We start from the raw sequence: 23,172 nt of genomic DNA on the forward strand, positions 1-23,172 counted from the left end.
GGGAGGATGATTTTCATAAAAAATTTCAAATTTTAGAAAAAAAAAATTCTTTTTGTTTTATTTAATTTAATTTTTTTTACGCTATTACTGCTCCATAAACCTTAAAAGGCAGTCGGAACATTCAGGGCTTCACCCTGATACGAGCAGTCTTGTATAGTTTTCGTTTTTGTTGTAATGATCTGCTGGTACTTGCTGGCAATTCTGTAGATTGTTCAAAAGAGTCGTCACTAGACAGGTCTAGCGAAATTATGGCTTTTTTCAAACTACTGCTAAACAAAAATATATAGATATAAAAAACAAATTTATTGGAGTATATTTACAATCAGCTTGAAAATAATTCTTTTTTTTTATATCATTTATAACAAAAATTTTAAAAAATAGATTTTCCTTTGAGCAAACTAAGCAAGTTTTGCTCAAGTTAAGCACAGTATAATCAGTTTTAAATGTCTTTTTCTGCTTTAATGCCCTTGAATTTTTCTACTTGACCATCCAGGAAACTCAGTGCGGGATATTTCTCAAATGCCAATCCAAAGTAAAGAAGATTTTCTTATTGTGTTCTGGGGCTATTAATATTAAACTTCTACTCAAATTTACAAAGTTTTCAGTCTTTTAATTCTTGTAGTTTGAAAAGGTTCCCATTGTACTAAGGGACGGATTTGGTTAACCAATGACATCCAAACAAAGGTTTTAGAATCATTCTAGCAAAAACATTAGAAGTTGAAGGAAAACCAGCATTGACTTATATCCTGTTGTTGTTTCCCCTCCCTGTAAAGACGTATTAGTAAACACTACCCACGAAAAAACACAGCTTACAATTCCATCAGCTTTTGTCGATCGAGTCTCTTTGCTTTGTTAGCCGTTCGAATCGAGGTAAGTTAACCAATAGCTATTACTGCAAAAGATAAATGGAACAAATATATTCATTTTAAAAATAGCTTCAATTTGGTAAACGCTCATAAATTATTAACCGACTAGCTTAATACTTTTGATTAATTTTTTGATATAGTGTTATTAATTAGAGCAAAAAGTAAATTTAGCTTAACCACTGCATCAATTAACCTGATTCAAAAATTTATCCAGATTAAAAAATCTTATAGTTGAACTTTTCGAAGGCAAGCCCATCTGATTTTCCGAACTATCCTAGCTGAAGTCTGGAGGCTTTTGACTTCAGCTTCGGATTGAGGGTATTGGGACTCGGAGCGGTTTAAAAAAACGAAAATTTTGGTCTGCCTGTTTTCAATTTCTGAAATCATCTCCCAAAACAGTAAAGTCAAAGTAAAAAAAAGTCAACGTTTTTGGCCAGAAGTAACAGTTTGTAGAAACGAAACCCCCTTTTAGGTCCTTTCAATAGTGCATTTTTGCGTGAACTTCCCTTCCCCCTCAAAACTAGGGACTCAAAGCAGTTTAGAGGTTAGAATGTTAGTTTGATTTAAATTTTGTATGTTCAGCCAATCGTAACTAAGTTCAAAATTAATTCAATTCGAATGGTACTGGAAGACCTTAACTTTGTTCCATCTATGGCTAGCTTCATCCAAAATTAGCATACACTGGAAGCGAAAGTACCCTTACAATAAATATGTGGTTGCTATACCAAAATAGGGGTCAAAAAAACTAAGGGAGACCCTTTCATTTGTCAGCAAATCAAGTCCCCGTACAGTGCCTAACCCTAACTCCAACTCTTCAAACCGATTCAAAATAGAAGAAGATAAAATTGTTCCCGTCTAAAAAACTCCCGGTACTTCGAGATATCTTCTAAAAAAGGTAATTTATCGTGGTCATTTAATGGGGTCAATTTTTCTACAGGTGAGTGAGTCACTTTGAAATTACAATAAGAATTATTTCTAATCAAGCAAATCGAAGAAAAACTTTTTAGTGCTAAAAATATTTAAAACAGCAATTGTCGTAATTGAATCTAAAGGTTAATTTTGAGCATTTAAGATTGCTTTTTTGTCTCTCATTGATTCATAGTAATATGAACAAATCTTGGTCAATTCTATAATGACTTATAACTGATACTTATGAAGTTTTATAATTTTTTGTGCTGTTTTTTTTATGACGCATTGCATATCAAACAAAAACCTTTTGCGAGTTTTCATTCAAAAATTAGTTGCGCATGATTACTATTATGATTTGTATTATTTCTGTATTTAGATCTGAGAAATTATTTTGAAGAAACTTGTGAATTACAGCGGATGAATTTCGGCCTCGAATTAAGTCTAAAATTGCGGATAAACTATCATCAGAGTGAGTCCAGAATTTGTTCGACTTAGGCCGAACAAAAGAAATTTTCGAACCCTCTCAAACACAAAAAAAAAGAATGCGTTATGCCAAATTTTTGTGCACCCCTGGTGAAACTTTAGAACCATCTATTTCTCTTTTCAAGTCAAACAAATACTGTTTTGAAGCCTTTTCAAAACGATTAGAAAAAATCAAAAAAAGAGATAAAATTAATAGTAAAACGACAATTAGTAACAAAAAAATCTACAAGAATTTTTTGACAGATATTTTTTGCAGGAACATAACGCAAAATTTAGGACTAGCACACCCTTATGACTATCTCTTTTTTGTTGCATTTTATCAAACAGTAAATCAAACCGAATCAAAACTCTTTTACCGGAAAATAAGTTAATGCTTAACAGATGAAAGTGAAGAAATTTTTTAGCTTCTCAGGACAATTGCAATTACGTCAAAATTTTATTCTTCTGCAATTTTTAAAATCCTTCAATCCAAAAATCAGTTAGAAGAACCTGTCAGTTCAGAGAATTTTTAAAAGAACTCCGTTAATCGATACAGTTTATAACATTTTTCAGGAAAACTTTTCAAAAAATGTAAACCTTTCCTCATGCAATAAAATCTAGTTTGCCGACAGCATTTCAATTTTTTGTTCATTTTTTCTACAGGATGTTTTTTTTTCTTTTTGTCTTAAAATATGACAATTTTAATCATTTCATGGAGTAGTTTCTGATCAGTACACCGTCTGTATGTCAAGTTATCTATTTTTTGCCGGTAAAGTTCCTTTTACTCTTTTGTCGAAAAATAAATCTTAAATTTCTTAATTTTATTCAATTTTATTAGTCTCTATAGTCCCTATACTCAACGGAGGCTGTTGTTTTTTAGATAGAAATCTTATATGGGTTATGAAGCCAAACTTTCTTGTATTTTCTGTATAAAAATGATCAATTTGCTTTCTGATTTTAAAAATAGAGAATTTCTGGAAAAAAACTAACCAGAAAGTCAGTTCACTGCTCAACTGCAACAAGATAAAGATGCTTCGAGTATTCACAATAGTCGTAGCAAAACAATGCAAACTTAATACAGTGTTGCTTTGCATTATTTTGCTAAAATTTTTCGAAAGTAGCAGGTCAAGTGACCTAGCGGTTAGCGCAACCGACCATCAAATGGAAGTTTGGAGGTTCGAGTCTAATCTGGATACTTTTTTCTAACTAAAAATAGCCTAAATTTAGCTACGTTTTTGATCAGAGATAAGATAGAAAAAAAATTTCAAAAAAACTCTTATTTTTCAAAGATTTATTAGAAAATTTGTGACCAAAAGTTTAGATTAGATTTAAGTAATTTCAGGTCAAAAACAAAGCTTTTTTTGATTATTAGCTAGCGGGTCTGATAGGCTTATTTCGCAAAAACTCTATTTCAAGCAGTGTGAAATATAATCTGACTAAAAATTTGCAATCTTATTCTGCTACCCTTTGAAAAATATTATCATGATTAGTTGTAAATTAGTAGTGAAAAGCATAAAGAAACGGAAAAAATTTTCTAAATTAAATTTTACCTCGATTTCTAAGTTCATGGCTTTTCATCATATGTCTTTTATTCTATAATCGAAAAATTTTTTAGAGGCAATTACTACAGCATCCTTATTGCCAGGATTTTTGTGTCGTAAGAAGGGTTTCTTAAACTTCAATCATTTGTAGGATTGCACAAATTTTTCATAACTGCTAATTGAGTTTCAATTATTTCATAACCGCTCTACGAAGATTCGAGGTATAACTGTATCCAAAATTAGAAGCATCAAGGCTTGCTGCAATTAGTTCTTGGTCTCACTACTTTTTTGTTTTTTCAAGTAAGGTGTATACTACCTTCTATATAAATTCCCGCTCCAAAGTTGTTTTGATAACATTCGATTATAATCGATTTTCTTGGCTAAAATGTTGTCCAGATAATCAATTATCGTGGCAAATTAATTATTTTCAAAAACTAAAAATCCATTAAGATCCATTCTATTCGACAATAATCCTTTTTTGTTTTTAATATAATCGATTTGCTCAATAATGCTTAAAAGAATTTATGAAAATATATTTTTTTTGTAAATAATTACTCTAGGTTTTGCAGTTTTTCTGCAAAACCCGAGCCCGAACGAACACTTTCATCCCCATGTTCGCTACTCACTACCTTACCCACGTCCTCCCTATGCAGCCCCATTCCGCTACGCAACCAAACACCCCCCCCCCCCCCCCCCGACTTTCTAAAACGCACATCTCGCCAGAAAAAATTGCTGGGTTGGCGAAGGAAATTGAATTAAAAGAATAACAAAACTACCCGTGAATGAAATTTAGAAAAAATTAAAATTTAGTGAGAGCATGAAAATTTATGAACAAATGAGAATAGCACCCAAGAAGATTTTATAAAATGATTATAATAATCAACTATAATTGTTTAATATGAACTATTTTTTTCGATAAACAATTTGAAAAATAGTTGAACATAATTGATTTTAATTGATTAGTAATGGATGTCATTGCTTGGAAAAAAAACATCATAATCTATTTTCATCCAATATAATCTATTAGTATCCATGAAACTCGTAAATTAAATGTACTTGTCTGCTAGAAAAATTTTTTGGTAAATTTTCTTTTTTTTTTTCAGATAGAAATGGTTTGAGTTTTTAGATCACTCAAATAGCCTATTCCCTTTTATAAAATAAATAACCCAAAAACAAAAAATTAGCCTCAAAGAATTTGGAACATTTTTAAAGATCAAAATGACTAATCTAGTTCAATGAATTTTATTTAGATAATGATACCCGCCAATCGAAACATCAATATTGCACCAGTCGACGCAAAATAACTCATTTATAATCTTTTTGCAAAATAGGCCTCTTTGTTCATTGTTAAACAGCTTTAGCTGGGAAACTTTTATTTTCGAATTAGAAAAAAATTAAACAATAAATTAATTGGCGCCATTATGCAGTAACTTTGAAGGCGCTCTAAAAACGCTATTTTTTGGTCAAAACCTCCGATAAAATTCTTCTTTCATTATTATCAAATCCACTTTGAAACAGTTTTGATTAGTTTTTTCAATGAAACCTTTTTTTTAGCAAGATGTCTTTTCTTTTCTTCATTTACAGAAAAAGAAAGGGTCATCATTTAAATTAAAATTTTATAATACAAAAGCGACTGTTTTCGTTGGTTGTTATTTATTTTGACAGTAATGTCAATTTTTTCATAATTTTCATTCCAATGGCTCTAGTAATTTGATAATTAAGTGCTCCGCTTTCAGTGGAAGAAGACAAAATTTTCCCGGCCACAGTAGATTCAATCGTAGTCCCGATGGGTTCCTTATTGAGTTTGAACAAGTTCAATTTTCCATTCAGATTCATAAAACGTGCTAAAATTTTCCCAATTTATTTCAGAAGCCTTACATTTGCTGTTGTAAAAGTAAGAGTGTTCGAATTATCTTAACCACCGCAAATTTGTCAAAAAACACCAAAAAATTAAGTATTCTCTGAGATTATTAGTTATGACATTAATTGAAAAACTTCGCTAATTTATAATCTAACTGAACAGTTTTCGAATAAATTTTACAGAGTGTGAAAATTTAGTTCAAATTTAAAATATTTTAAATTGATTTCAGAACAAATTACAAGACTTTAAATGGTTTTGATAGTTTTTAAGGCATCTGAGTTGTCGTGGAAAATAATAATTAAACTCAACTGCCAAAAACGATCAAAGACGGTTGAAATTAAACAAGACTGCTCTTTTTGAGAAACTAAAGCATTGAAGAAATATAATTTTTGATAATATCAAAGATCAATTGTGAACATTTAAGTCGTACAAAAACAATACGACCAAAATAGCTAGTCTCAATTCAATTTGGAACCATTTTGTTATGCGGGAAAATTCGTTTTGCATCCATAATTCACGTTAAGCTCTCAGAATTAAGAATAAATTCTACTACGCGCGCATAATTTAGTCCAGAACATAGCCAATTTGGCAAAATTCAAACCCTCAGAGTTTTACAAAAAAAATGCGAGGTAAAATATCTTTTTACATTTGAACTCAGGGAGTCAATATCTTCAATGGTGTATAAAAAGTTTTGTTATAACTATTGTTTTGATTGTAGAGAACTAACTGAACAAAAAACCACCCCACGCATAAATATTCCGTTTTTTTTCGAATGTCAGAGTAATAAGATATTTGTTTATGTCGATTATGAAATGTATAACAATCGATTTTAAAAAAAATATCATAATATGCGTCGAGGAGCATTGACCTAATCTATGTCATAAAAAAGTTTATGGGTGCCAATTGTGTGTAAAATTTTGGCAAGATATATATTTTTTCATTCCTAGACCGGAACCAGAATGAACCAGTCTCATAAAATCTATCTTTAAGGTCATTTGAAAATTCTATAAGCTGATTGTCAAATACTATGATCTAATATCACCAAAAAAAAAATTTTATGAAAATTTTTGGTGATTCTTATGTCAATTTTTGTGCTACTGTACTTTATCATTCTCCCAGATACCTTTTCTTGTTGTTTCAAGATGTTCAAAACTAACAAAATAAGCTTCTAAAACTTGTGGCATTGATTTGAACATATTATGATATTTCAGCGGATTATTTTGGGGACAAAGTTGAGTTTCACTTGCCCTTATTTTGCTTGTGAGCTCAAATTTTAAATGAGACTAACCGTATATGGGCCAAGCCCTGAAGTTTTCATTTGCTCATTAGGTTATCGGAAGTAGAATAACTGAGCAGTATTGCGCTTTTCGGAACACTTATTTTGACTAATTTAAATGTGAATTAATTTCCGTGTTTGTAATAGCTGCTTAGCATACGCTTTCACAAGCATACGCTTTCATTTAAGTTTCAGTTAAGTTTTTGCGGTCATATAAAATCAAGAAACTAAAACATTTTAGTGATAATTTATTCGTTAAAAATTTTATTATGTGCATCAAGAAACAATTTTAACGAGGAGGAAATAAAAAAAAGAAAATATTATAACTTTGAATTGATTTGTGAGTTTTCAAAGCTAGTTTCTCGTTTTTCACTCAAATCAAAGTCTACAAAAAGCATAAAATAAAAGCAACTCAGATGCAAGGTCGATGACAAAATGGACAAACAAATGGAATATATTCGATTATTATCGATTATAATAGGTTTTATGTGCAAAATGTATTAGTTAGAAATTGGGATTAAAAAATCAATTTCAATATAGATGGAATAATATGGATTAAAATATCTAATAATCGATCAGAATTGATTTTTTTTCGCAATTTGGCGAGACTTTACTAGAATCATAATATAATCGATTAACTTTTGAAAATGGATTCAGAAATTCTTCGTAGCTTTGCGAAAATTAATCATAAGTGTCCTTTGTTTTGGTTTTGAGCTGAGGGCATCAAAATTTTTCAAATCAAACTCTCAAAATATTAATTCAAAAAAAAATTTTGTTCAGAGATAAAAATCAACCCGAGCACAAATTTTTCATATTGTAAACAATTATATTCAATCACATTCATTCTACGCGATTCCAATCATATTCTACGATCGTATTCTCCGCGAAACAGTCATTTTCTACGACCATTTTTTACGAGCACAAATTTTTTGAAACTATCATATTCTTCGCGATTTTGATTGCTGCAATAAGACAGTTTAAAATTTTGGTTTTATTCAAAAAAGTTACTTATAACATTGAAAAGTTTTGTCATCAAAATTATCAAAAACAGGAGCTTAAATAAATTCTCTTGAAGTCAACTTGAAATGTATTCTAATATTTTTTTTGCTCTGGCTGATATTTGTATCATCAGATCTGTTGCAATGAAGCTAGTTTCGTTCGGTTTACAGTTGACTTTATGTTTGATCACCTTTTCTTATTTTGGAATACTACCAGGGATGAGACGCTTCAAGTTGAACTAATTTGAGATTGGCCGCTACTCAGCCGCTACTCAACAATTCGATATAAGATATACTATCCACGTTTGAAAGCGCCAACCTACTAGCTTTTCAGCTCTTAATATAGAAGCACTAGGCTGCATCTCTCGTTAAGAATTCCAAGCAAGATTTTTTCTGGGTCGGTTAATGATGCCTCGCAGCAAAACAACGAGACACAAAGGGCTTTGTGATATATCAGTGGGCATCAAGAGTTTGAACTTTCCGGCTTGACCATTTGACCTATTCCTTACCCCTTAGCCCGCATCGATCTACTATGTCTGCGATTGATGGTACACACGCAAAAAAGTTTAGGTAAAGTTACTTTAAAAATACCTTAGAATACTTTAACAATTAGGGTAAATTTGCACTACTTTAAGTTTTTTTTTCAAAATGTGGAAGGGAAAAACCTGAGACATGCATGAACGTGCGTTGCAGGCTAGCTTAACTTATCTTTAAATACCATAGAACTTAACCTATTATTACCTTAAAAGTTTGGGTGTATCATTCTGAAAAAAAGAACTTAAAAATATTTTTTAGTTAAAATATCTTAAATAGCTCTTGGCTTACTACTTTAACTGGGGTTTCTGCGATTTGCAAAACATCTATAAAAAGCTATCCAGCTTGTCTAAGCATAGTCCGTTTATTTTACAAGTCTTTTGCCTGACTGATGTTTTAAAACCGTTTGCTCACTGGAGACTCCGTCAAGAAAACCTTGAATCATTCAATTTAATTTACTCGGCTAATACCCATGTTATTTTTGGACACCTATCTGTTTGCTTTAAAAAGGAGCTTAAAATTTCTTCGTTAAAGATATTACTAGTTTATTTACATAAAAAACAACTGGACAGTCAATTAGACTGCTCTAAATGACAAAATAAGCTGAGTTGAGAGCTCTTCCTCTGCATAATTGTGTGACAATTAAATTTAAGATTAAGACCATTTATCCACGGGGGAAAGGACGAACACAAGAGCTGTACAGCTCATCACGGCGAACCGGTGTTGTGCCCCTGCTTAAGAACTACATGCAATCTTTTTGGTTATTTTTCTGGGCTAGGTAAGGTTGCTTCACCCTCAAGCAATGAGCACGGATCATGGTGGGCCTGGAACATCCGACCTTTCGATTGAGAGGCGGAGACGTAACCACTTCACCACCGCTCCCCCTTTGGTATAAAATAAGCATTTCAAACAGTTTATCATATTTTTTTGAAAATTGCCTACTGTGAATTTGAGCAGTGTTGAGTTGTATAGCATTTTGAAACTAGTTTATGTCAAAAAGATAACTAACTCACTTAGCTATATGCTTTTTTGAAACCACGTAAAATCTATTTTAAAAAATGAAAATAACGAACATTTTAGCAAGGAGATTAAAAACGTGTAATGAAATGAAAAAATCAATTTAGATATATCAATTTAAATATAAGTTGTTCCTCCGATCACGGAAATGTGTTTCAATTTTTATCTTTCTTTGCAAAATCAGGAATTTTAACAAAACCTAAAATGTCCATTCAGTCGTGGCTCAAACGATTTTAAAAAACGGTTCTAAAATTTGAGCCAGTGTCATGAAATACCGGTATGATGTTTTCGACTTTGTTTATTGCATCCTCCTACGCACAAAACTTCTTGATAAAGTTTTGATTATTTGCGTATCAAAGTTTGTTTCTTAGCTAGCTTCCACGTTTCCAGGTACAAGCGCAAAACAAAAAACCACTCAACAATCAAAAATTATATCAAAAATAAAAGTTTTTCAAAATTCTTTTTTTTTTTTCAAAATAATTGATGTCGGAGAAAACTGCATTCCCTATGTTTTTTTTCGAGTGCTGTTTGTTTCTGAATTTTTTTTCAATGAATTTTTTCAAAAAAAATTGTTTGTTTTCAAAAACATACAGAACATTTTCAAAACTTCTAAGTTTTAAAGGAAAACTTTCATTATATTTCGAGAACTTATATGCGATATTTTGATCAATTTCACCATTTGTTAAAGCTTATAATATATTTGAATATTTGCTTTTTTTTCACTTTTGTTGATTTTTATAACCCTAGCGGTTAAATTTACTTAGAGCCATCTTGGGTTATAGTGTCTTAAAAATATAGTTTTTTGCTCCTGAGAAAGAGATTTTTAGCCTCTGTGAAATGGTGGTCTTGGTTGCAATTTCTTAGAAAACGATGCAATTATCCGCTTTGCCTCCTTGGTCATTTTTTCGAAGTAGTTGAATACAGATGGAAATAAAAGGACAAAAAGAATCGAGTCTGCAAAAATCGAATTGTCTTTTGCAAAAATATGTGACACGAAATTCTAATTTTTCTGTCAGCACTTAGAGAAAAAGCACTTCCAATTATAAGCTGAACGTTTTTCGATCGAGCTGACCATTCTGAAAAAACACTCCCTAAGCAATTCACTTTGCAATTATTTTCTAAATATACACAATTTGCCTCGTTTAAGTTATTGCTCCAGGAAAATAAACATAAACCGTTCATATCACAAAAAATAGTTGAAAAACTAGTTTTTCTTCTATGGGAATAAACCCAGAATATTGGGTATTATCCTTATTTAGGACATTGAACTTTATGTTGCGTTGTCTTTGAAGCCAATTCGAGGGCAATTAAAACGTTTTTATTTATATATTTTCCCAAGATTCTTCCAAAAAAGTATCTTTAAAGGTTTTGTTAAGAGCTTGTGATGGGAGCTAAGAAACCCAGAAAGCAATTAAATATCTCATTATTTAAACGTATTCATTTCTCTAATGGACGGTAGGGGAGAAATGATTTCTTTTCTCAAATAAAAAAGTTCATATTATGAGGCTATAAAAAAATTTCGATAAATGGCCGTTAAAAACTTAAATTTTAATGTATTTCCTGATTTCGCCCGAATTAGACGGCTCTCTTTATTTTTAATTTAAATGGTTCCATTCTTTCTGAGTCGGAAACAAATTTGACGCCAAAGGTAAAGAGTTTTCTAAATTTGTGTCGTCTTGTTTTTGAAACACTCAACAAGCAGTCTTTGATATGAATTAGAAAAAAACTTTTAAGAAAAATAATTACTTGTTTTACTACCCTAATTTGGAAAAACTAGTATCTTCAGTTTTGATTTCAAATAGGTTTTCAAAGTATTAGACATACAATTTTTGCAATATTTATTTATTGTAGTAGTCATTGATGTCAACAATGATTAGCTTATTTTTTCCCAACTTGTCTTAAATTTTCTGTCCTAGTTTCATTGATAAAAGTTTATCTTCTTTAATATTAAAACCCGTTATACAAATTTAAAATATTGCCTAATTACTACCTTATTTGGTAACTGAAACCGGGTATAACCAAAAACAGGTGAGCTAAGACAAAAGAGGAAAAAGTGCAAAGGAGAACAGGAAAATTTTAATTGTTTAAAAAATAATTAGAGTTTATTTGGACTTTCACTTTTTGAACAACAATTTTCAAATTAATTTTCCTACTTTTTTGCATTTTAGAGTCTATGGGCTCTCACTAATTCTTTTTTTATTGCTTTTTTACCAAAGCTTCGCGTTTTTCAACTTTATCAAGTATCACCGTTCTCATCAGTTGATATCGTTATCTGTCTTTTTCGAGTCACTCAGGGCAGTAAATTGTTTCTCGTTTTTATTGAATTGTGTTTTAATAACAAAAAATCAAATAGTTTGTTTATTATCAAATTGTGAGCTCGACTGCATGTATCATGATGAATGTTTCGTTACCGACAGTGTCAACCAAGTCGGTTTGGTTTCTGAAATCTTTGACATAGGCCCCCTTTTCAAGAATCAGTTGGTTAACTTTTGCGTCTACTAGCGCGTTGTTGTTCCGAATTTCGAAGAAATTCAAGAGTGTATACGTTAGTTTTGGTTTTTTTTCAGACCAATTTATTCATAAACCTGAAAGCTTGGGAAACGATCCTGAAAGATTCAGATTACCAAGCGATTACACTTGTTTGTATTTTAGTTATATCATTGCCAAACTTCTATTTAGTGTACCTTCTTGGCTTGCCTTTATAAAACAAACGAATAGCAAAAGTCTTACAAAAACTCTACGGATTTAGGTTGGATTTAGGTTGGATTTATGTATTTACGGTTAGATTCAGTGGAAACTGGCCATTTGTGCAAGTGGTATGAAAAAGTTCTGGATGCTGAATAAATTTTCAAAATGATCACAAGATTGCCATAGGTTTCGAAAGTTGAACTGGTTTATCGATATAATCGAAGTGGCATACGAAAACGATGCCAACTGTTTTTTGAGTGTTGATTTTTTTCTGGAGAACACCCATTGCAGGCACCACAGTGGTTTTTTACAATTAAGTCCCTAGAAAGGGCATCGAGTCCATTTGTCTGAAAAAATGCAGTGACGAAATTTTGATGCAAAATGACTGCATCAAGGGTAGTGGGCATTACTATGTTTTTTCTTTGATCCCGTGGGAAACCACGATTAATCTCACCTATTTCCTAAAGACAAAACAAGCGCGGGATTCGATCCTATGCTTTGGGGTTGGTAAACGAGTTCATCTCCCCGCTAAACTAGTACCCAGTGGGAATAGAGGAAATAAAGTGGAAGCCAAATAATTGATAAAAACTTTATACAATTATTTCGACAAGCCGTTCGCGGTCACTCAAATACAGCTCACACAAGTCTTTAAAAAACTACGAGGCTCAAAAAATATGGCAAATTTATCTAGAAGCTGAAAAGGACTGTGATGTATTTTGTACTATTCTTATCGAAACACCAATCTTCAATAACATTTTCTAAATAACCGTTCCTTTCTGTAAGCATTTGTCCTTTTTTTCCAGTTTTCAGCCTTTCAAAATGGTAAAATAGTGTGCAGCTTCCAACATATATTGAGAACAACTACTCGGAATCAATTTTGACGAGAGAAAAATTAAACATTCAATCATGTGATTTTTTAAATTTTTAGTGAAGATAATTCTGGTGTTAATTCTGAAAAACTATAGCAAATGCTAAAATATTCCTAGTTTGAAACTGTGGAAAATTGTGCTGAGAGCAATTCCGCGAAGTGATCATTCCACAAACATTGCCAATTTTTCCACAATTTTTTTTTCACCAAAAGGAAAAAAACATATTTTTGAATCTTAAAGTAAATTTATAACAGGCTATATATTCTTTTAAAGTACTGAAGTTTTGGTTGAACGCGCGTTGTTATGATTTTTTATTCAATGTTATAGAAAGTCACAAACAAATTTGGCTTAGATTTTGTCAATTTAAATCGACACTGATTTTTTTTCTTCACTTTTTCAATTTTTTTTTGTAGTTTTTCAATTCTGAAAATAGTTTCCGAGTTATTAAAAAAAAATCGTCGAACTTGATCAATTGTCTTTTCTTAAGGCAATAGTTTTCAAAAGTATCTTGCAAACTGTTGTAATTAATGGTAGGTCGGTTTTTTCAAACTCTTCTGTCTGTAGTTCGAAGGTATTTGTTACGGAATGTTTTTTTCCAAACCATCGTTACTTCGTCTATTCGTTTTTGATGGACTATTTAAAATCAATTACCATTTAACAATGTGAATAAAGTAACAATTTCCTTTGCTTGCGATAGACTATCAAAATTTGGGATAGAAAATTTAAACTAGGGAAGGGATAATTTAATAGATCCGCTGTGTGGTACCTTCACTATTTTTACGTGCTGGTGAATACTGACAAGATTTAACTGTTAAATTTTGCAATTTAATTTTACTTTGACAAAATGCGCACCATATGTTAGACCATGATGAAAACTTCATACAATCAGATTAAATAGTGATTTCAAACAAAACATTTAAAATTAATTGCTTCCATTATTTCACTTATAATCTTCTAAGGGCATCTGATTATTTTTCAAATAGTAAAGATGGCCACCCACGATACGCAAGCCTGAATTATTTCACGTTTATTTACTGCTTTGTTCATTTAAAAATGAAAAAAAAAAGAGAATATTTTTTGTTGATTTTGCTGATTATAGCGCTAAATATTCCGTATTTTACTACTTTTGTGCTTTTTTTCACAAAGTGTCGACTAATTTACTGAACACTCTTAACATTTCTTAATTGTGGAAACCTTGGAGTTTTTTTGTCCAACCAACCACTAAAGGTAGTGGAAAGGCTGTATGGAATAGAGTGTGCTTTTTCCACTCTATTGTGACAAGAAAGATCAAAGAAAATTTGGAGCAGGTCAAGTGAGGGATATCATATTAAAACCCTAATGCGTTTTTAGATATTCCATCAAAGAGCAAATATCGTTTCAGTTTCTCAGCTTCGAAAAAAAAATGGTCGTTTTCAGACTGAAGAAAGCAAAGTTTGATAAGAGGCTGACTTTTTTTTGAAAACCAATGCAGTCATCATTTACAATCAGGGGCGGATCTAGGATTTTCTCGAGGGGGGGGGGGGGGTGCGGATTTTCAAAAAATTTTCGAAAATTTTGACGACTTTTTTTTAGGTCGATCAGATTGATTTTCCGAGCTCTCCCAAAGCAGTAAAAAGACCCTGTTTTGGCCAAATTTTGGCCAAAAATGGATTTCTTAAAAAGTACCAAAGGGGGGACCCTTTGGGTTGGCAGGGATTCAAATCCTTGAAGGGGGAGGCGTTAGCCCCCCCCCCCCCCGCCCTTCCCCTAAATCCGCCCCTGTTAACAATAATAACTGACAATTGGGACAAAAGTTGTGGAAAAATTTGAATTTTTTCCGATTGTTTCTTTCATCTTTATAACAGGTTTTTCTCATCCAGCTCTTTTTAGTTTGTGTTGTATATTCGATCGGTCGCTAAACAGTTATCTATTTTGGGACTTTTGTTTCAGATTTGATAGTTAGTTGATCGATTATCAAAAAAACAAGCATGATTTTCACAAAAATTCTGATGCCACTTCTTTTCGTGTTTGGCGTGGGTGCAAATTTGTCAGCACTCTACATGCTGAAAAGACAGTGGAAAAAGATCCAGCAGCACATTGTCAGTCACACTTTAGTCCACTTGGCAGTCTCAGACATCATCTACCTTTCAGTGCTCGGAGTGATGAGCTGGGAACAGCTGACGGGAAAAATCATTTCCCCATATCTGTGCAAGTAAGTTAAATAGTTGATACCAAGTTAAAAAATACCGGACCAAGTGGAACATCTCCCCCATAAATCTGTTTAGGGAGGAGAGCGTTTACTTGGTTAGAAGTAATATTTTTCAGCCAATCAGATTTTAGCATAGTACATGCAGACCTTACTGCTTGACTTTGCCCTTAAATTTAGGGAGGGGAGAGAGATTTTGTACTTGGTCTATTAAGGGAGATGATTGTTCACATGGGCCGAAAAACGTAACTAGTCTAATACAAACTTAGTTGATATTTAAAAATTCCCGCACTGGAGTTTCATGAATGTAAATCAATTAAATTTGAGTTTTATTGTCAGTGTCTATAAAAATCAAATGTAAACGATTATAATCAATTAAAATTGGATTATATTGCCATTATTTATGGAAGCATTAAAATTCATTGCAAAATAATTTTATTAGAATATTTTTTTACTTTTATAGTTAAGCACGATGAATCTCCAGTAAAAAATTTTTTTTTCGTTTTTTGAGATGCGATTCTCAATGCACACAGAATAAAATCACTTGCACGTTTTGAACTAAAGTTAGTTACTTGTTGTTCAACTTCAAATTTTTCTCTGCAGTTTTGATTCTTGTTATTCATTTCATGTTACTCAATTTTGTTGCTTACACCAATTTCCTTTGATTGGTTGTTTAGAAACTTGCTTATTTGGAGGGGGAGGGGTTTGGGCGATTTTTGGATCAAATTATACATGTATATATGTGAAAAATAATAATGTAATTGTATTTACAAATACTAATTTTGACGTGGATTGCGCGCCAAAATACAATTTTGGCCAATTTTCAAGATTTTTTTTGCATGCATTTTCCACAAATTTAATTGCCAAAACGTTTGGGGGTCAAGAATAACATCATCGGGGGGGGGGGGGGGGCAGGGGTTGGCGAGAAATAGGCTTGGAGGTAAAATTTATTTGATTTCAAATCGATGGATTAATCGATGGAATATTTTGCATTTTAATTTTCAAACAACAATGGTTTATAAAAGAAGTTTTGTTCAGTTTTTTTGTCTGAGGGCAACATGGGAAGCTTATTGTCGATAACGTTTTAGACCACAAATATCCATGATAATTGAATTTTTTTTCTGAGATGCGGGTATGAAAAAACTTGTGACACGAAGGAAGTAAGATTGAACACGACTCAGCTCTTTCCCTCTCTTACCTTTGCATTTTTACTGTTTGCTGACCTTATTCGATTGCAAAGAAAACGGGCATGCACTCTCATTGCCACAATCCAAGCAGATATAATCGTTTTATTTGATCTAGTAAAACCCACAGGTCTCTTTTTTTTAAAAAAACATGTCTGTGCAAAACCGAAAATTTTATGGCTTCCCTTGCAAAATCTTTGGGCTGAAATCTAGAATTCGTTTTACTCAACCAACTTGCTCCGGCAGTTTTGAGGTTTACAAATGGTTTTATGATTTTTTTTTGGTGCAGCTAGGTACGATTTAGTCGGAGTTTTCTGCTTGCTAATTTGGAAAAATATAGTGGGTTTAAAAACTGCGATGTTTAGTTTTATATCGCGTAAGCGACGATTTAATCCGGCTTTCAAATTGCTGCAAATTGACTTGAGGCAAGCTATTAGAGGCTTTTAATTTATTTGCTGGACTTTGATTACCTCATCTACTTTTTGACAAAACTTTTTGAAATTTTATCAGCTTTTGAAATATTTCATGTAAAAAAATTAATCAAAATGTATTCCCCAGACAGTATGAACAGTCAAAACATTCACACTTTTGCCCCGATAGGAGAACTTTTGTCAATTGAAACATATATCTTTTAAAAGTATAGCATGTGTTTTGAAAAGGCGATTTCCTGTATTCGACACTTATAATCAATTTTGCCTAATTTTCTTAGTTCTCCAATTATTAGTTAGACTCTTTTGGCAGTATGAAAAAATGACTCATTCATAAACAGGGACGTTGGTTCTCTTATAAATTCTGTGATAATTTTCTGCAGCTGGCCTTATCTTAGATTTCAAAAAATTCCAATTAATCACAGCATGAATAAATTGTTTTTTGTTAGAGATCGAAACCGCACTTGGAAAATTATCTTTTCAAAAAATATATAAATATAAATACAATTTCGTTTCACCTTCTCAAATAACCATAACTGAATATGTTCAAGTTTTAGTTCACTTATAATTTATTTTGAAAAAGTTTCATTCGCTGGTTTTTTACTGAAAGATTTTTAAAACGACGCGTGCTTTAATTGTCGCAAGCGAAAAATTTCATCCCAACCTTCAAAAACGGTCGAAAGTGAAAAGTTTTTTTTATTTTGAGCTTAACGCATTAGCCACTTTCCAAAACTACGAAACTCCGAAGAATAGCTACACAAGTAACAAGATTTTTTTTAATTTTATTTTTGTGGTATTGCCAAATATATAATCTAAATGATAAAGTGAATCAAATAAAAATCTCAGTTCGTATAGAAAATTTTGAATTATAAACACATTCAGGTAAAATAAATAAATTTTTTTAGATGATTATAAGTTTTTTAGATGGTTCACCTTTTTTTTGGGTCGACCGATTTGATTTTCCGAGCTTTCCGAAAATACTATTAAGACCCTATTTTGTCAAAATTTTCCTGCGCGCTCTCTCTTCAAATTTAGTTATATTGGCGCCAAAGGCGCCTTTAGAAAATTTTTATGTTTGTCAGCCAAAAATGGATCTCATTCGGGAAAATTTGGCAACCAGAACGGAGGAGAAACGGTCGCCCTCCTCGTCACGCTAATGCATCTGAAAGTTTTTATTCCATCTTCACTTTTACTTGTATCATTTGAAGTTTTAGATACCCTCTAACACTTCCAATTCAATTATCTTCATTTTCAAAATCACGAAGAATTTTGACGAATTTTTAAAACCTACTTTGAAAAACACAAATATATGTTGAAACAACTTCTCTCGGTGTGTTGTTCTACGACAAATTTTGACCCTATAGCTAGCAGTTTTTGACAGAATTTTTTGAAAAAATCTGAATGAATGATTTTGATGCCTAGTCTCAAAATCAAAAAGGTATTTCTCTTGCTGCCGATTTTGTTAATTTAGGCAGCAGGGGTGTTTGGGGATGCGATGAAAATTTACAATTTGTGTAATGCACGTAGCGTGGATTAACGCGTAGCGTGCGTTGTCAATTAAATAGTCCCAATTAAAATGAGGCTTTTTACTTTTTTCAAATATTTTGATAAGATTATAAAAGACCGATATAAAAGGTATAACGTGTAAGGGGATAATGATAAAAGCAAAAAATCCCAAATTTTTTATAGATGGAGCTAATGGCCGTCAGTTTGAAGAAATCGGTAAGGATTTTAGATAATAATTAATCCGTAATTAATTAATAAAAATAAATAGTCAAACACGGTTAATTAAAAAATGGAAATTGAGATAAAAAACTATGCAAACATATAAATTGTGTCACCTCGTCCGAATGTTGAAAAATAAAACTGATTCTTTATTTAATGATGACAAAAACAATTATACGGTTGTATGAAAAGCTTTTTGCTTTTGCCGGCTTCTCTTACAGTTTTCCAATCCCTCCCCCTTGTAAAAAATGTACCGTAAAATTGTCTAAAACTTAATCATACGTCAATCAGTTTCATTATGAGGCCAAACTGTGCGTTTTGTGAATTTTAAGCGGATTCCGCAACAGGCAAAATCAGATTTGTCCCGGAATCTACAAAACTGTTTTTTTTTAACTTCTCTGCTGTTTTGGATTCCAAGGACAAATAGCAAAAACACTGTATAGCTCAAAATTGTTCCAAAAACTGACAAATTTGGGGAATCCGCAACAAAATGTGTGGAATCCGGAACAAATAATAACATATGCGTTCAGTAAACTTAAGCTGTAGTGGAATCCGCAACTGTAAGTGGAATCCGCAAATTGTAAGCGGAATCCGCAAATTGTAAGCAGATTCCGCAAAGTGTGAGCGGAATTCGCAAATTGTAAGTGGAATTCGCGTAACTTTGCGGAATCCACTTACTTTTGCGGACTCCGCTTACATTTGCGGAATCCGGACAACTACTTATATTTGCTCGTTGCGGAACTGCAACAAAATCAAGGTGCCGACAAAATTTACGTTACAGGTATTTGTAAGTGGGATCAATTGAAATTTTGTAAGTGGAATCCACATACATTTTGGAACGTGCTCTAAGACTTGTCTCTGGAATCCAGGAATATACAGACACAAAATTGTGCGCTTATCCAGTACACAATGTGGCCTCGTAATGTTGTTCGAAGAAATGTTTGTACAAATTATTCACTTGCTTACGCTGATGTTTTGTATGGTAGCTTAGAAATCAAAAGACTATTGCAATATGATTTTGTAAATCCATTTTTGATAAAAACCAAATGGAAAAACTAGATTATAGGCTTATTTTTTTATGCTATATTTTCTAAATCCAAGTTTTGCGCAGGCCTAAGTTCTTCTTTGATGTCTTGTCACAACACGTGAGTGCGTGGCTGATTGTTACTATGAGTCACGAGCGGTATCAAGCCATGAACAACCCATACGCCTACAACTCCACATACCAAACGAAGAATGCCATAGCACTTGTGTTCGTCTGGATCAGCGGACTAGTTGTATCTGGTATGAAGTTATTATATTTTCACTTGAGCAGTTGCATAAACAATTACATATACCACGACAATTACAATTACCTAAGCAATTTTATAATTACACAGATATGAAACTTTCCATCTATTACGCCAAAATATTATCAGATGTCTTTTTGAAATTGCTATGATAGCACCCCCCCCCCCCGCATTGTTTCTCGTGGTTAAACAAAAATATGATGTTTACTTAGCCAAAATGACGAGAAAGATTATTCCTGATAAAAGTTGTCAGAAAAATAGTGGTGAAAAATTCTTTTCGCTTCATGGTGGAAAATATTTTTTTTATATTATTCATTTCAGAAAACTCAAAATATTAAGGAACCTCTTTCTTTACTATTTTATGAAATCGATTTTTGACTGACAGAACTCAAAATGTTGCTAAAATTGCTGAATAATTTTCAGTGTAGGAGTATCCAATTTTTCAGTCAAAACTTTCCAAAACTGCAAAACTTCATTGATCATTATTTCTCCAAATTCTAGAATTTGTAATTTGACTGAGCGAAACTTTTTTTTCAACATGAGGCCGTTTTTTTTTGCGCCTGGAACTTCGACAACATACACATCTTTGAAGCTAGTAAAATTGGTAAACCGTCTGGAACCTTTTCAGCGCCAATTGGAGTGTTCACAGCTGCAATTGAGGAACCCTATCCAGACCTGGGCATCAGAACCACAGCCAACACATCAGTGCTACACTGTGGAAGCACCTGGAACCCTGTCTGGAAATCTGTCTATTTCTCCTCACTGGCTGTGATGGAGTGTTTGCTACCTGTGAGTCTGATGGTGTTCTTCTACATCGGAGTGTTCAAGAATTTCCTTCGCCAAATCAGGTTATTGACTCTTTTCGAGTGCGTTTTTTTGGACAGTGTGAAGAACAATTGCTCATCCTCTCAATTGGCTTATGGGGAGATTGTTCATTTGGTTAATAATTTATTACTCGAGTTTTATAAACTTTTTTTTGTGGGGGGGGGGGGTAGTTTACTTAGTCGATGTGTGTACGTGTGTGTGTATGTGGGGGAGGGGGTTGATTGTTTACATGGGTACGTTTGTTTTTCAGATAGCGTGATTATTTCAAATAATGATGAATTGTTATGTTTTTTTGGCTTACTACATACTCCGCTCATGATTGGTCCACATATACATCAGTTTAAATTTACCAAAATCTACCTCGAACTTGTTTGGAAGGTTTTGTCCAAAAAATGTCTTTTTCGACGCGCTACTCCTTAAGATTGATTTCTGAATATATGCACGTCAAAAGTCAATCAGTTTTCAAATAGTTCCGATGAGCGACTAGAACTGGTCTCTATTTCAGGGGTTTAGAGGTGTTGTTGATTCGTTTTTGTTTTAGAAATCCTAGGAGTGCATTGGCGCATATCAACCAGAACAGACTCAGTGCCGTACTTGGACTAATAGTTGTCAGCTTCATCGTCTCCTACGGTCCCTTCTATATTTCTCAAATGGTCAATGAGTTCCACTTGTTCGCAAACCATCAAGTGGCTGTTATATACATGACAGTCGTGTTCCAAATTCTAACATATGTCAACAGCTGTTTAAGTCCTATTCTCTACAGCGGATTCACGAAGAAGTTCATGTTGATACGAGACTTGGCCGATTCGTCGCCACCCGGTGCGAACTACCCGGTGGTCACGCCGTGCGATGACGACGACGACAACGAAGAGCACAAGGTCGCTTTCGTTCCATCGACGTCGCGTTTGTCATGCGAAGTGAGCAACAAAAATGAGTGTACGGGAGCTTAACGACGTGATCAACTGCTATTTAATCATATCTGTTATTTTACCATTTATGTTTTGACATTTGAAGCTCCCCTATTTTCTTATTTTGTCGTAGATTAACCCCGACTGATTTGCTCAGTGCTATTTGAGAATATTATTAAAAAGTTTAATTACACATTTATAGTCTAATGAGAGAAGTTTTTTCAGTGTTGCATTAACAGCATGATGTACAATTTCTGCAATAAAAATTTCAATCATATTGTTTTAAACTTGAAAATTGAGTTCATTTGGCTCGAAATGTTAAATAATGTCCTGAATCAAAACCCAAATGGCTCTGTTGTGACTTTTTTGAATTTTTTAAAATCCAAAATATAATAAATGTCTCTTTGTCAACTTATGATCATTGTTGACCCGCTTGTTTATAGATTAAGATTAAGACCATTTATCCACGGGGGAAAGGACCAACACAAGAGCTGTACAGCTCATCACGCGAACCGCGGTTGTGCCCCTGTTTAAGAACTGTTTGATTTTTTCATGTTTGAGAATAGGGATAAATTTGCATAGCCCGATTTTTTTTCAGATTATACTCGATGATTTTTCTAGAATATTTAAGATAACCACGGGTTGATCAAATTGCGTTCAAAACTGTAATTGTACACAGTTACCCAGTGGTTTAAAGTTTCACTCTGCTTTCATGGCACACCATTGATGCTCGGTAGTGTCTAGCAAAAACATATGCTTGATCAATCTATAAGCTTAGCAACAAAACTTCACAAAATGAACATGAAGTTTTTCTAATTACCGAAAACGAGTTAGTCAATGACTAATGACACACTCAAGAACAGATCTAAGTTTTTTTTCGAGGGAGGGTGGATTATTTCAAAAAGTGTTTGTAACATTTCCCCACCTTTTTGGGTTGACCTAAAGGGTTGACCTAAAGGTTCAAAAACCTTTAGTTTCAAAAACCAGACAAAAAGCCATAACGACCCCCCTAGTTTGACATAAAAATTTGCGCCGCTCTGGCAAATCTTTTTAGTGGGAAAAAATCATTAAACATTAAACATTTGCCGCGTTAGGATTGAAACTGCAAAAGGTGTTTTGAGCTCAAACTATGAGCATAGAACCGAAAGTTTTGCAAAAAAGTTTCTTTCACTTATTTGCAGAGTAGAGCGTTTCGTTGCACACGGAAGTTATTAGGCTTTAGTCGTAATCCCAAATAAAATACTCAAAATTCATTTGTATTTTTGCTTTAAAAACCGGCATCAGAATTTGGAAAGTTTTTAGAAGCTCAAAGTAGTCACAGTTTTCGAGATCTAGTATATGTTTCTTACATTTAAAAAAAGTGTAAAATGTACCAGTGTTCGTCTAAATGGTTATATTTAGCCAATTAATCTGAAAAAAATGTCAATGAATTAAAAACCGTTGGTTCTATCTTGAATATGTTTAAAGAAAAAGAATGAATAGTTTTTTCAAAAAAAGGGATTCATTTTACTAAGCAACAATTTGGTTCACCATTTACTCCATCTTGTACATATCATGTTTCAGGTAGATGCATTAATGTTTTCTCTTCTTATTTCGGTTAAGTTAAC

The 23,172-nt window shown here is 32.8% G+C and overlaps 2 protein-coding genes across 3 annotated transcripts in view; one reads left to right on the plus strand and one right to left on the minus strand.

Moving 5' to 3' along the window:
- Nucleotides 1–23,172, minus strand: part of LOC134847563 (uncharacterized) — a 326,408-nt gene that overhangs the window by 205,856 nt on the left and 97,380 nt on the right. The window lies entirely within an intron of this gene.
- Nucleotides 771–21,770, plus strand: LOC134848356 (somatostatin receptor type 4-like). 2 transcript variants are annotated; one of them, XM_063865762.1, is made up of 5 exons: nt 771–870; nt 14,951–15,212; nt 19,655–19,827; nt 20,461–20,680; nt 21,199–21,770. In XM_063865762.1, exons 2-5 carry the CDS (start codon nt 14,989–14,991, stop codon nt 21,605–21,607), a joined length of 1,026 nt encoding a protein of 341 aa, XP_063721832.1. In that variant the 5' UTR covers nt 771–870; nt 14,951–14,988; the 3' UTR covers nt 21,608–21,770. The 2 variants fall into 2 exon arrangements, with proteins under 2 accessions (XP_063721832.1, XP_063721831.1); XM_063865761.1 differs by lacking the exon at nt 771–870 and adding an exon at nt 10,874–11,112.

The sequence above is a fragment of the Symsagittifera roscoffensis genome, chromosome 6 (genome assembly GCF_963678635.1).
Source record: "Symsagittifera roscoffensis chromosome 6, txSymRosc1.1, whole genome shotgun sequence".
NCBI lineage: Eukaryota > Metazoa > Xenacoelomorpha > Acoela > Convolutidae > Symsagittifera > Symsagittifera roscoffensis.